Source organism: Prionailurus viverrinus, chromosome C1 (assembly GCF_022837055.1).
Source record: "Prionailurus viverrinus isolate Anna chromosome C1, UM_Priviv_1.0, whole genome shotgun sequence".
Classification (NCBI taxonomy): Eukaryota; Metazoa; Chordata; class Mammalia; order Carnivora; family Felidae; genus Prionailurus; species Prionailurus viverrinus.
The window spans coordinates 159006258-159020974 of NC_062568.1; the positions used below are offsets into that span (position 1 = coordinate 159006258).

A 14717-nucleotide genomic window follows, 5' to 3' on the forward strand; every position below is an offset into this window, starting at 1 on the left:
AGTTCAGAAAATGTAAGAAGCCCGAGGGAATGCAGAATGAAATGCTTGGTGTTTACTTTTATCCACATGTGATACTTTTGAAGGGCTTTGACCTTCTGCAGGAGAGACCAAAAGAACAAGGTCTAGACGCGCACACCTTGAGAATAAGTCAGCCAGCCACCTGTTACCGAGGGGAGGATGGTCCGTACTTTTGTTGCGGCTGTTATCTGGAGAATACGGCTTCCAGTCCCCCAGCCTCCAGCCTCCCCAGCAGTAGGTACGCGGCCGCTGATAGACCCAGCGCAGGCTCGCGCGCAGGCGCCGGGCGGCCGCGGCGTTCGGTGAATTTGCTTTGCCGCCTGGCGCTCAGGTGTCCCCGAGTGGTTGCTCTTTGGCTTCCTTTCCTTCTTTGCCCGGGACTGAGGGTCGCCGCCGTCCCTTCTCCAGGCCCTCTCCAACCCCTACCCAGACCAATCCTGGCGCGGCCCCTACCCTCTGACCCCGCGTTGCACAATGCCCGAGCCCAGTCCCCAAGGGTGTGAAACCCAGCGTTCCTGCCCCTGGGCGGGGACGGGCGGCTACCGTGCGGGGAGCCGAGGCGGCGAGCGCGCAGCCGACACAGCCTGCCGACCAGGGCCCCGCGAGTCCCCCGGGAACTACAGCCACAGGCCCCCCGCGCCGCTCGGCCCTGCCGCCGGGCCCGCCCGCCGCTCCTCTCACAGGCCGCCGCCGCCGCAGCCATGGCGGAAGTTCATAGACGTCAGCATGCCCGGGTTAAAGGAGAAGCCCCCGCGAAATCCTCCACACACAGACATGAGGAGGAGTTGGGGATGGCGTCGGCCGAAACGCTGACGGTGTTCCTGAAGCTGCTGGCCGCCGGCTTTTACGGCGTGAGCTCCTTCCTGATCGTGGTGGTCAACAAAAGCGTGCTCACCAATTACAGGTAGGGCCGAGGCGGCGGCCGAGGCCGTGGGGAGGAGCGCGCGGCTGCGGCGGGGCGCCGGCTCCTTGGACTTAACCCTGCCAAAGTTGAAGCTGAACAAAGTTGGGCGGGCGCCGGAGAGGGCTGGCGGCGGACGCGCGGCCCGGGCGGCCGGGCCGGCTTGGCGCATGGGCCGGGGTGCGGGTCCCTCTCTGGGCGCGGGGCCCCGGACGGCCCGGCGCGCGTACCCGCCGCGGTGGGAAAGCGCCCGCCGTGCCTACTGTGCAGCGCCCAGGAGACCTTGCCCTGCGGAGTAACGGAGCGGAGTTGCTTCGTGACTTTTGGCTCCCGTTGCATGCCAGGCTGGGAGCAGAGTGAGGGATGCCTTCCCTTCCCGGCATCCTGGGCCGGGGTCCGGGGCTTCAGGGTTCCTCGAGTTTGCTGACAGCCTCTGGGGACGTGCGCATCCTCAAGCTCTTTTAAGACGATTCTGACGCTGTCACTGGGACCCTGAGGCAGAAGCAGCATTTTTGTTTTAAAGATGTGAAACCGTTGAAGACACCTATGTCTGTCTTCTTCACCGCTTGAAAAATCTGTTGGAGGCAGCTGACTGAAATTGTGGAATCGGACAAGATGAGACAAGTGGCCGCCCGAGGCTACAGAATCAGGGGTGTTGCCTGACAACCAGCAGGGATTTTTCTCAGATTTTCATTTGGATAAAAGGCAGATGTTGGTGTTTGTATCAAAATGCATTTAAATTGAATCGACGGAGCTACGTTTGGGTTTTCCTGACCCCGTATTTTTCTCTCTCTCTACCTTTTTTGTAGATTTCCCTCCTCACTATGTGTTGGACTTGGCCAGGTTAGTTGGAATCTTCAGCATTACGTGGTTTATGTCGTTCGAACTTCTGTGTGTGTCTTTATATGTAGAACAGTGAATCTGTGTTCTCTGTTTACAGATGGTGGCCACAGTGGCAGTTCTCTGGGTGGGAAAGGCGCTCAGAGTAGTCAAGTTTCCTGACCTTGACAGAAATGTACCTCGAAAGGTAAAATAGTAATAATAGCAATAATGATAATGATAATAATAATACTAGTGCTTTTTGCTGAAAAGAAGTCCCTATATATTTTTGTCAGTGCTCCGCCTATTTAAAAATTGCAGGCTTGAAATTGCCCAGAGTGGGTATAGTGAAGGTAAGAATAAATTTAGTAATATGTGTTTTAAAAAGGCCTACACACTCTGTAAAATTAAGGGAAAAAAGCCCCCTGAGATCTTGTGTTGTTTTAATCGATGAACACTTATTGGGAGGACAGCTGTTTTGCATTTTCTACATCCATCTAATCCAGCCAGTGTATCCTGCATTCGTTGTTCTTTGGGTTTGTTTTGTTATTTTTCTGTCTGCCTATGCTTAACTCCATGTGAAGATGAAATGCCTTTCCTTTTTCTGCCATGGGCTAATCCGTTATATTTTAAAGCAGGTGATGTTACTGTCTCCTATGCTTTGATCATATTCATATTTCTGTTTTCTTTTTCCTTCTCCATTCTTCCCTCTCTCTGCCACAGTAGTGCTGTTTATCCAGGAATAATGTTTTTTGGGTGCTTCACGGGGGCCAAAAATGTGTGTGAGTTCTAATCTTATGTTTTAAGTGGAAAGATTTTGATCATATAAACAAAACTGTTTCTGTTTGAAAGGACCTTGTTTTAGCTATCTTTATTATTGAGTTTTGTTATCCCTTTTTAAATTTTCTAGACGTTTCCACTACCTCTACTATATTTTGGGAACCAAATCACGGGACTGTTCAGCACAAAGAAACTGAAGTATGGATAACTTTATTTTACTAGTGAGGTTAATATAATGTATTCTTAAAACTGTACTTGAATGTCAAATATTTAACACACTGTTTTTGATTTTGGAAGAAAATGAAAAGACCGGAAAGCTTCTGTTAGTAAATAATGAAGATTACACCAAAAAGATTTTAGTTTAAATTCTTTAAGTTTGAATAGAAAGAGTTTTATTTGCTTTGGGGTTTTTTTCCCTCCTCACTTTGCTAATAGAAGTCTTAAAATGTTATGAAATGCTGTGATAGGAGATTTTCATTATTTTTCCAGACCTATATAGTAGTGGAGAGTATATGTTAGGCTTCTGGGGTTTCAATTCTTTAATACAATTTATAAATATCATATTTTAAGCAAATTCTGCAAGCAAAATCAGAGGGTGGTATGAGAACTTTTGTAGTGTTTCTTTTAACATGAAGTAGTTAAAATAACATCAGATGGAACTCTGATACAAATATTGTACCCATGGCCATATCACTGTAGAAGCAGCGTATTCACTTCTAGAAAAAAGCAGTAGTTCGCTGCTCTACAACAAAACTGTTTAATTATCCTCTAACCTCCCAATTCTTGGCTTCTCCACTTGAGGAGTATAGTATGTATTGGGTGTATGTGATACTAAAATTATACACATAGGGAAGCCGTTTAACAGAAATCCATGGTTTCACTACTTCCACTTAAGGTAAACCTTTGGCATAGTAGATGATTGTAAAACAATGGGGAGATCTCTGAGGATGAGAGACAAAGCGTTTTTCATTTCTTCTTTCTCCAGACCCAAGAAACCTGACAGAATAACCATGATGATATCTCTGGGAGAGGGTTCATGGAAGTTAGATTCCTCATGGGTGGGGCATCCTTTTCCATCTCATTATCCACTTGGAAAGAAATGCAGACATGCTACAAAGTGCTGCTTCTATAGAATTTGCTCTTCTTCATCCATTGTCATCCATCTATCCATCCTCAGCCTATTTTTTATTGCCAGCTAAGTATAAGGCACTTTGGAGTGAGATGAGATATATTCAGAAATAATTCTATCACAAGAGGATATGTGTTTGACTAGTGCAAGCAAAATGCTGTGGTAATTTAGAGGAAGACCAAAGTATTTCCACAAAAGGACAATCAAGGAATGTTTCATGTGGGTAGATTATCATAGATGCTTTTTGGAGGGTTGGACGTGTTCAGGGGGAGTGGAGTGGGTGGGAAGTAAGGTCAGTCTAGTAAAAAAGGAAGACTAACATGGTTACTTTTAAGGGTATTTGTATAAAAGTAGAGTGAGATAAAGTGGCTGTTATTAGTCTTTGATAATAGATACATGATCTCTACCATTTTTTATAGTTAGCTTGGTATTTCTCACTTCTAGTAGTTTTATAAAAGCAATTCTTTCAGCTTTCAAATAAGAATCCTAGAAAGAAATAAAGGTTTAATTACAGATTAATCAATGTGGAATGGAATTAACCAGCATAATGGAAGGAAGAGATTAACATTATTTTAAGATATTTGGGGAGTCTTAGTTAAAAAAGTAAATTGTTAAACTTTATTTTACCTAATCATATTTTTTTCCTTTTTTTTTTTTTTTTTTTTTTTTGCAGTTTGCCAATGTTTACAGTTCTGAGAAGGTTCTCCATCCTGTTTACAATGTTTGCTGAAGGAGTTTTACTCAAGTGAGCTAATTTCTAATATATGTAGTCTTTAACAAACTTTTAATTATCTTGAAAAGGGGCCCAGCATATGTGAAATAGTAAAATTATTTGTCTTGTTTCAACTTTATCTTTTGAGAAATTTAAGCAACTTTCTTCCTTTGCTATAGGAATTGATAGTTTATGGGAGCAGTAGTTGGGAAGATTATGAATTGTAGTAGTTGGAATCTGTCTGAACATGAGATATACTTCTAAGAATTCCTATACTTACTGTTGCCACTGGGTGAAGCTGGGTCAGAAACATCAGTATAGGTTTTAAATAGTGTTCATGTCTTGGCTACTTTTACCACAAGTGCGTGTGACCTTTGTCTACTTAAAGAAATTCTGATTTACAGAAATGCAAACTCAATAATGGTAAATATAAGAATCAAAATATGAATACACTTTTTTGTATAACTTTTTGCTTCATGTAAAGGGGTTCTTTGAAATATCCAATTTCTTGGAAGCATTTAAAATATGATTGTTTATAGCTTTTTTTAAAGAAAACACACACACACACACACACACACACACACACACACATATATATTTTTTGCCTGTGTTGCAGATTGAGTCTTTGTGAATAACTAAAGGCATATGTATGTGCTTTTTAATTGTTTTATTTTGTAGGAAGACTTTTTCTTGGGGTATTAAGATGACCGTATTTGCAATGATTATTGGAGCCTTTGTAGCTGCCAGGTAAGAATGTATTAAGAACATACTGGAAATTATCAATAATTATTAATAATAATCAATTACCAGTAAAGAGTTTTTTTTATAGGCTAAGTAAGAATCATGTCTTTGAAAACATCCAAAAGACTCTTCAGAGAGTTCAATCTTTTTGGCTGTATTAAGGTCAAGGCTGGCAAAATCTGATTCTTCTACTTATTGAGCACATACCATATGCCATGTTTGGCATTTTACACATATTACTTATGCATTCTTTACAACAACTCTGAAAGCTATGGGTATAATTTTCCTATTTTTAGTTGAAGAAACTGAAACCTGAGTTCAGTAACTTGGTCAAGGTTACACAGCTAGTAAATGGCAGAGCCGGAATTTGAATTTGTGCCTGACTCCAGAGCCTGTGTGCTTTTATAAATCATGTGGTATTCGTTTACTTTGCATAGCGCTAAAGAAAATAGTGTCTTAGAAAAGGCAGATGATAATGAATTATTTGCCTTGTGGAATAATAAAGAATAGAATTTCTTTATTTGTCCTCACTTAAGATGTATCACAAATGCCATAACTTAGACATTCTGTTAAATTACTGAAGCTTTTTCCATTGTTCTTAAGTTTAAGTTTTAAAATGCAGGAAGAGGAGCACCTGGGTCACTCAGTCATTTCAGGTCATGATCTCATAGTTCTCTGCTCCTACCCTGTCTTTCTCAAAAATAAATTAATTTATTAATTAACTAATTAATATTTAAAATGTAGGGTGAAAATGTATGCCCAAAGACTCAGAAAATTAAAGTTATAGCTAGAGGCCTTCTACATTTTACTTAGCCCAAGGCATACATACTTGGGGTTGCTAATGACACAAATTCTGCCCAGCATACATTTTCCATCTGGGAATTCAGTGTGCTTCTTGGATTAGCTCATTTACCTTCATCATCCCTGTGGTATAGGCAGGAGGAAATATTAAAGTCAGATTCTATTCTACCCTAAATTTCCAAGTGAAATTGCATTCCTTTTTTTTTTTTTTTTTTTAAGATAGAATAGTTACTAGAATTTTATTATATAGCTAACTATTTTTCCCTTTAGGTGATATTGCCTCCTTGAAGAAAAATTGTATATGAGCCTTTGACCTTTCTTTTTAGAGATGCCCTGCTAGTCTTTGAAGCATTTCCTTGAAGCTGGTGGGGCCCCAAACAGAGTCAAACAACAGGAGTTCCTCAGGGTCAACCCTGGCCTGCAGATTTGGACCAGCCTTATCTAATCAGAACCTTTTACTTGGGAAACAGATTGGGTGGAAGGGAGTCTGAAGTTAAAAGGCTGTCAGGCTGTTTGGAAAAGGGACTGTACATGGGCTAGTTCTGCCTAAAATAGCAGTGGCATAGAGCTCCTTAGAAGTCTCATTCCATGTACTAGTTAGCTATAAATATATACTAGTTTTGCACAATCACAGAATGTGGAATGTGGGGCCGCTATTTTAGCTAGGGTGCTAACATTTAATGAAGACATACTCTTCTTAGATTTTCATTATTCTGTTCAGTTTACTAAGTTCTTATCTTGTGCCTGGTGGTCAACTAAATAATAGAAAATTTTAATTTCCCTAGTCCTGCTAGTTATACCTGGTAGGCTTTTAAAGCAGTCATTTAAGTATTTGAGTTCCTACTATGTGCTTAGACACTGTTGTAGCTTGATCTCAGAACTAGCTATAATCTATACCTCAGATATTCCACCCAGTGACCCAACCACTTGTACAGCCTGCCTTTTGTGTGAATGAATCCTTGGAAAAGTGACATGTTAACAGCTTCATCTTTCTGGTTTCCTTGTCTTTGAAATTGAGTTCCAGTGCCTTCTTCCTGCTTCAGATGTATCATAATGGTGAATTTGGTTACTTGGTCTTGTCTGACTTTGATTTCAGAGCAGTGTGCTATTAACTGATGTGATTGATTAATTACTAATGATTATGTTTAGGTGTTAGTATGTCTCATTTCTGAAGACTTCCCTATTGAGTATGAAATTGCAAACTATAACCAGGAATCAAGAAATACTAATAGCTGGTAAAATGCCTAATGTTCACTTACCTAGATAAGAATATGTTCTTCCATATATTGTACTTAAGACCTACTTAAAATTACATGCATGTTCTTTAAATGTAAGTTATTAAAGTGTTGCTTGTGTTTTACAGCTCTGACTTGGCATTTGACCTGGAAGGATATGTTTTCATTCTGATAAATGATGTCCTGACAGCAGCAAATGGCGCATATGTAAAACAGAAATTAGATTCAAAAGTAGGTAGCAATCTACATCTTTAAGAGATGTTTACTATTGTTAGGAGTGGTAATGTTAATTTGTCAGGAAAAAAGCAGAAAATAAAGAAATACTTAGGAGAGAGGGGAAAGACCTAGGGATCTCTGAAGGTAAAATATCTGTATGTTGCTGCTCACATAAAAAACCTTATTTTTCAGTTATTAATTAGCAATTAGATTTTATTCTTATTCCTTTTCTGGGAAGGATTGGGTGAATATGGACTTTGGGAGAGGGAAATAATTAAGGGTGCTCATTGGAGAAAAGTGTCATAAATGTTCATGGCTGTGAACTGGACAAGAAGGAAATATCTGGAAGACCTTAAGCAGATTTGAGGAGTGAGTGTTGAAAGGAGCTGCAGAACAAGAATGGACTTTGCATATTTGTCCCACAAATAATGGGAAAGCATTTAGGGAGCATTAGTATCATTCTCTCTCAAGAGCAATGCTGGATTCCTTGGCCTAGATCTCGTACACATGAATGTTACATACCCAGCTCTTTTAACTTGCAGCATGCTTTAAAGATATTTTTTGTTGGTCTGTTATACACTTTGAATATATATATATATATATATACTAAATTTTATTTTTAGGTCAAGCCATAAAGCAGAGACTATATTATGGTATAAGTTCACATTATTGTTTTTTTTTTTTTTAATTTTTTTTTCAACGTTTTTATTTATTTTTGGGACAGAGAGAGACAGAGCATGAACGGGGGAGGGGCAGAGAGAGAGGGAGACACAGAATCAGAAACAGGCTCCAGGCTCTGAGCCATCAGCCCAGAGCCTGACGCGGGGCTCGAACTCATGGACCGCGAGATCGTGACCTGGCTGAAGTCGGACGCTTAACCGACCACGCCACCCAGGCGCCCCTAAGTTCACATTATTGTAAGAAGAAGCTATGTGGAACTCAGCTGTATACATCATAGGGTTGTTATTGAAGGAATTGCCCTTTTTATCATGATGTATCCCCTATAAGGACCCACATGAGATACTGTCACCATAGTTTTTTCTAAACAGTGGTACATTTTTTATCTCATATTTAAATCTTGTATTTCCCTACCCATGTTTTCTCTTCTAAGTCAGATGACCTTATCTGCTTAGGTTTTAGTCTGCCCTATTATATGTACAATATTTCTGAAACTCCTTCAGACCATTTTTTGGAGTTCAGATTGTAAGTACAAATGCCCTACCTAGTCAGTAGTAGTATTAGTGTCAGGTTTGTATTGTCTTGGCACGGGCTTTGCCTTCTTCAGAATGAGCCATGGAATAAATGTCCTAGTAGTTTTCATTATTCTCAGAGATTGTTTATTTTGAAGGTCTGAAGAATAGGGACAATGTGGATTGTTTCCAATAATTTTTTCTTAAGTATACCTTTTATGTCTTATTCTTCATTTATTTGTCTTGATGACTTTGTATGATGATTGTATTTTAGTGGAAGCTACTACTATTAAATAATTTTTATCTTTTTGAAATAAAGAAAAGGGAACAGTTAGAGATTTAGTTTTACTCTGTTTTTTTCTCAGCCCATTTTCTGCTTTGGAAAATATGTACCAGTAATAACATTCCATTTGTCCATCAGCCTCAGCTGTCTAAAACCGTACTGACCAATAGAATTTTCTGTGTTGATAGAAATATTCTCTATCTCTACTGTCCATGTAGCTACCAGCCACATGTGGCTGTTGAGGTACAACTGAGGAACTGAATTAGTAGTTTAAATATAATTAAATTGAAATAGTTGCATACGGCTAGCAACTACTGTATTGGACAGCACAATCTAGAGTATATTCTAGAACCTGGACAAAAGCAAAGAGAGTTTCTGCTATTTCATTCCCATGAGAGTCCTTCATTTCCTCCCTTAAAAATGACTTAGGACTCATTTGTATTAGAACTTTTAAGCATATTGATCTGTTTTCGTACCTCGTGGATTGGGAGCAACATACTAGAAGATGGAATTCTAGTTAGAGGCAGAGAGGCAGTGGTATAAAAGGTCAGCTAACAGCAAAAGAAAGAAACAGGAAAACTATAAAAGATAGAAGTACTCAAAAACAGGGTGATTAAACAGCATTAAGGAAATCACAACATCATATAAGGACCCAATACAGTAATGCATGTTTATGATGATGCCCTCAATTGAATTTTAGTCAATGTACTATGTTTAAGAAGGCAGGGAAGAATTAAAAGAATTTGGTATTTGTCTGTTATCTGGATAGGGTGTGTGTGTGTGTGTGTGTGTGTGTGTGTGTGTGTGTGTGTGTGTGTGGCATCCTTACTTACCAGGTCACACTCATGTCTCTGGCTGACTGGGTATCTGTTGTTAAAGGTTGTTTGTTCTATGGCTTTTTTTTTTTTTTCTGCCTTAGAAATGAGGCACATCTTTTCATTGATGCTTTTGGTGACCATAGAAATCAGTTATATGGTTTATCTGAGAGGCAGTATGGCCACACTGAGATGCTGTTAATAAATCAGAAGTTTTATTACCTGTAATTTCAGGAATGCTTAAATCATGGTCCTTTGAGCATGAGTCACGTGACATTAAGATTTAGTGCTGCATTTCAGACCTGAATGCAACTATTGAGTTTAAAACATTTTTAACTTTAAAGAAATCACAAATAATACATATTAGAAATAGTAGAAAGTATAATAGAAGTAGTAGAAAATGTAGATAAGCAAGAGGAAGAAAAGATAAATCTCTGTTAATTCTACCATCAAGTGAGAAGCGCAGTTTTGGAGGACAAGAGTATGTGAGCATTTGCATGTGTATGTACATGTTTAACTGTGTAAAATTTTAAATAAAAGAGCAATAATATATAATGTTTTCTAGTCTGTTTTTCACTTAGTGCAGTTTCATGAACATGTTTACTTATCAATCAGTATTATTTAACATTTTTAGTGGTCACATAATATTTCATTGTTTGGTTGTATCTAATCAACTGGTTTTCTGTTGTTGAGTATTTGTTTCCAGTTTTCCAAAGCTCCTTTTGAGAAGGTAGTTTGACTTTTTACATTGTTCAGTGATCTTTCATCACAGAAGTTAGGCAGATATCATGCCTCCATCCTCACTACTTCATCTCCATCTTGCCTTTACCCTCCTCCCCCCGCCCCAAACTCTGGCCTGCTTCTTCAGGTGACTGCTTCCAGCTGAATGTCTTAGAAGTGTGTGAATGAAAAGTGGACCCAGAGTTCTCATAGGCTCCCTGTGTTTGAAGGTGTATGTGGCCCAGTAGCTGAGGGCACAGCAAATCATACTTTTGGGAGTCGTAGATAGAATAATCTTAATCTTCATTGTACTTCACACATCCATTTTCAGAAGTACTTCACTGTCAAGTTATGTCTATCTGTGTTGGTCTAGGTGTGAGTATGTGTGTATGTATCTGCCCCCCTGTCTCTCTTAAATGGCATTTTGCTGTGGTTCTAAAAGCTCAAGACTGACTTGGTGCCTTTTGATTCAGTTCTGGAATGGGAAGGGCTTCAGGACTGTGTTTATATAGAGAGTGGTGTGTATATTCAAAATAAACTTTCCCCTGCTTGCTGTTTTGTGGTAGCCAGTTGAAGTAATTTTTATTTCCCTGGTTTTAAGCACTCAAAGGATTTATTTCAAATAAATTAAAAATCTTGTAAGTTTCATTTTTTTTTCTTTTTTTCTTGCTTTTGAAAGCTTAGGTTATTGACGTTTGCAAAACTTAACGACTTGGCTGATTTGCTGTCTATATTGTGGGGGAGGGTGTGTGTGTGTGTGTGATGGTAGTGGAATTCTATATAGAGTTTTGTATATCTGTCTTCTAGAACCAAATGAAACACCTAATTATTTGCTATTCTAGGAGCTGGGAAAATATGGTCTGCTCTATTACAATGCACTGTTCATGATTCTGCCCACTCTGGCCATTGCATATTTTACAGGAGATGCGCAAAAGGTAGGAATTTCTAATTATGATTTAATGGCTTATGTTCTTGAATTTTATTATTATTTGTGGCCACAAGATACACTGTGGGGTTGTTAAAAAGTAATGTGCTTATTGAATGACCAAAAACAGAGTTTATTTTTTAGCTTGCTAATGTCATGTAACCTTTTTTCTTGGCATGAGTATTGGATGGTACTAAAATAGCGCAAAATAGCTTTGACTGTTAACATAAAAATAGTGAATGCCAACTAGTGTCCTTCTTATGTGTCAGAAGGATAGAGGAAGGGAATTTTCACATTTCTACTAAACTACAAAATAAGAATAGAGGCAGACTATCCTTGAGAAACAAAAAATCCTAAACTAGTAGAATTCTTCAAATCTAAACAAAATATTTGGCATTTCTAAGAAGCTCTCTGTTTTGTTGTACAATTGTCATGCTGGTTTAAATCCCACACTGGGTTTTTTCCTTAGGAGATATTTAGCATTATGTGGTAACAGCTACCCACAGTAGAGTAGCAAAATAAATCCATACAAGAATATTTCTTTAAAACAAACCCCTATTCATAGGAAAAAAATTGATACCATTTTGTTAGAATTTACAAAATTTTGCAGACTAAATGGAAACCTAGAATTTTGCCAAGATTTCTATAACAAGATTTCTTTTAATGATTCCCCTGGCTAGTAGTTTCTTCAGAATAAATGCATTGGTTATTTACTCTAATGACGGTGACAAGTCTCACAAATCAGTGGGAGCCAAAATAAAGAAAAGGTTTTGAAAGTAGTTAGACTATTAAAAAATTGTTCTTCAGTCAAAGGTAGAAGACCTTATAAAGCTTATAAAGGCCCTTTGTTTTATTCATCAAGAATGCTTTTAAAAAAACAGCATAGATCATCTTGAACATGTATAAATGTTTTAATGAACTGTGACCTGGCTGCTAGCAGGCCTAAAAATGACTCCAAAGTAGGAAATGGAGCTGGTGGTCTGACTAATAAAGAGTGCTGAAGAAGTATTTTGTGGCTATGAAAAAAGTGGGAAGAGAAACTAACATTTATTGAGTCCCTATTATGTGTTAGTTACTTTACATATGTAATACAATGCAGTCCCCAGAACAGTTCTAGAAAGTTTGAATTATCTCTGTTGTACCAATGTGGAAATAAGGGCTCAGAGAGACTAAGTAACTTGCCCAATGTTACACTGTTGGTGGATAGAGTTAGGGTTTAAACCCAGGCCTGAACTCCAAAGGCCATGGTCTTTCCGCAGTATTCTCTCTCCCCCTAGGAGACTTTGACAGAAATACCTCTTACACTTTAGCTTTGGGGCAAGAATGTAAGGTAAAGTAACCAGGCATGACAGCACAGATGGATCCAAATCTTGAGGTCAGTCTGTACATGAGAAAGTTGGAAGAATTAATGTGGTTAGGTATTCTATAGACTTGGCAAAATGGAATTCTCATTAATTTGAGACTTTGACTAGTAGCTTGTAGTTACTTGAAAAAATTGACCAAAGGCGATATTTATTCATTCCAGAGTGATGATCATTTAAATAGAAGTTATTAGCCAGGTTGTAACATAATTCATGCATATTTGAAAGTTCAGTAACAGTCAACTTGCAATGTTTCTATATGATTGAGAATGTTTACTCATAGTGAAAAAAGTTGCTTTGCTAACTATATTAGAATGAAATTTAGAATTTCATCTTACTGTTTTTTTTCTTTTTTATGCAAAGGAGTAGAATTTGAGTAATCTTTTTGTTATTTCCAACAAAAGTGCCAGGCAAAGGTCAAGAAAGGTTTATTTTGGAAGAAATGTTTTTTTAAGAATGACAGAGTTCACCTGAATACTTTCAAGTTAGGGTGATAAACTAATGGAAGCTGAATTTTATTGCTCTGTAATCACACCCTATCAGCGTTTTGTGTTTCACATAAATGTTTGTTTGTTCTCACTCTTACTATTAATTAATATTATTCTTTAAAAACATTTTTTTTTTAATGTTTGTTTATTTTTGAGAGAGAGAGAAAGAGTGTGAGTGGGAGAGGGGCAGAAAGAGAGAGAGACACACACAGAATCCGAAGCAGGCTCCAGGCTCTGAGCTGTCAGCACAGAGCCCAACGCGGGGCTTGAACCCCAAGCCATGAGATCATGACCTGAGCCGAAGTCGGATGTTTAACCAAATGAACCACCAAGGCGCCCCAATATTATTCTTATAATATGTTTACTGGGGTGTAGATGGATACACTGGCTGGCAGTCTTAGAATCTCCTGCTCTTTTTCTTAACATTCTCTCCTTCACATGTTCTCCATTTAACATTCTCAAATAGTTAAGTGTTACCGTGTGTCTCATGGTGTTAGGCTCAGGTGATAAGGAAAAGAGATGAATTAGGTGTTTTTCTTGCTTTTGAGGACCATACGGTTGTCTTGGGGAGTAGACCTGCCAACATCAGAGCAATAAACTGTTCTAGGTTCTGTGGGAGAAGTGTTTTGGGGGCATCTTGGGATGTAAAATGGAAGTGGGTCAATTCTGTCTCCTTGTTGGGGACAAAGTGCCTCATGGAGCTTGGCCTACAAACAAAGTAAAAATATAAGTGACATGAGTAGTGAGTGTTCTTTTAGTAGGTTATGAATTACATTTGAAACTTAGGAAATAAGAATTCTGTTTGACTCTACGCCTAAATTACTTGTATGCTTATGAGACAAGTCACTGCAATTTCATTTTAAGTTCAATTCAGATGAGTATGTCTGAGCATCTTCATTGGGAATATGTGAGAAATATGCCTTAGTACTTGCTACACAAAGAAGACACTGGCATGCTACAGAGATGGAATAAGATCTGGCACCGAAGTGCGTGCTTGTCAGTCATACCATAAATATTTAGGTTAGGAAGAAATTGGTGTGGATTGAATATCAGGATTGGCTTTTTAGAAGACATGGGGCTTGGTTTTCTTACCCACTAAATGCAACAAATAAGGCTAACCTGTTCTGGGAGTTGCTGTTAGAGATATAACTTGGAGAGGTGGTTGAGGGGTTTGCTTTTATTCACCAGCGCAGAAACAATGTCCAGAAGCCACCCACAGACAACCTGATGCATCCAGGAGGCCCATAGTGTTCTGTAAGAGGTTGCAGTTTTATTTGCTCCATTGGAAGATTCAGTTTTATAGTAGTCTGTAGGCTGTACATCTGAAGTCCTGGCAAAAAGGTTTCATATTTCAGAGGGCATATGTAGCATGATTTCAGATAAGAGTTTTCTAGTAAGTTGGGTTCATTTTCAGTATGTATCTTTAGACTTGTGCTTTTCCTTAACAGTATACATAGACATTCATTTATGTGCGTGTTTTTTTTTTTTTTTTAAGAGTGGACACTTTTTTGTGGGCCAGCTCATTTTTTTTCTAAGTTTATTTATTTTGAGGGAAAGAGAGAGAGCAAGACAGAGAGAGAGAG

General features: G+C 38.7%; 1 protein-coding gene across 1 annotated transcript in view; it reads left to right on the forward strand.

Annotated features, from left to right (window-relative positions):
• The first annotated feature begins 219 nt into the window (after nt 1-219).
• SLC35D1 (solute carrier family 35 member D1) overlaps nt 220-14717 on the forward strand; it is a 51065-nt gene continuing 36567 nt past the window's right edge. The window contains exons 1-8 of the mRNA XM_047872273.1: nt 220-922; nt 1729-1762; nt 1860-1946; nt 2649-2716; nt 4321-4392; nt 5038-5106; nt 7265-7367; nt 11203-11295. Coding sequence (XP_047728229.1) covers nt 720-922; nt 1729-1762; nt 1860-1946; nt 2649-2716; nt 4321-4392; nt 5038-5106; nt 7265-7367; nt 11203-11295 — 729 coding nt within the window. The 5' untranslated portion in view covers nt 220-719. The remainder of the gene's footprint in view (nt 923-1728; nt 1763-1859; nt 1947-2648; nt 2717-4320; nt 4393-5037; nt 5107-7264; nt 7368-11202; nt 11296-14717) is intronic.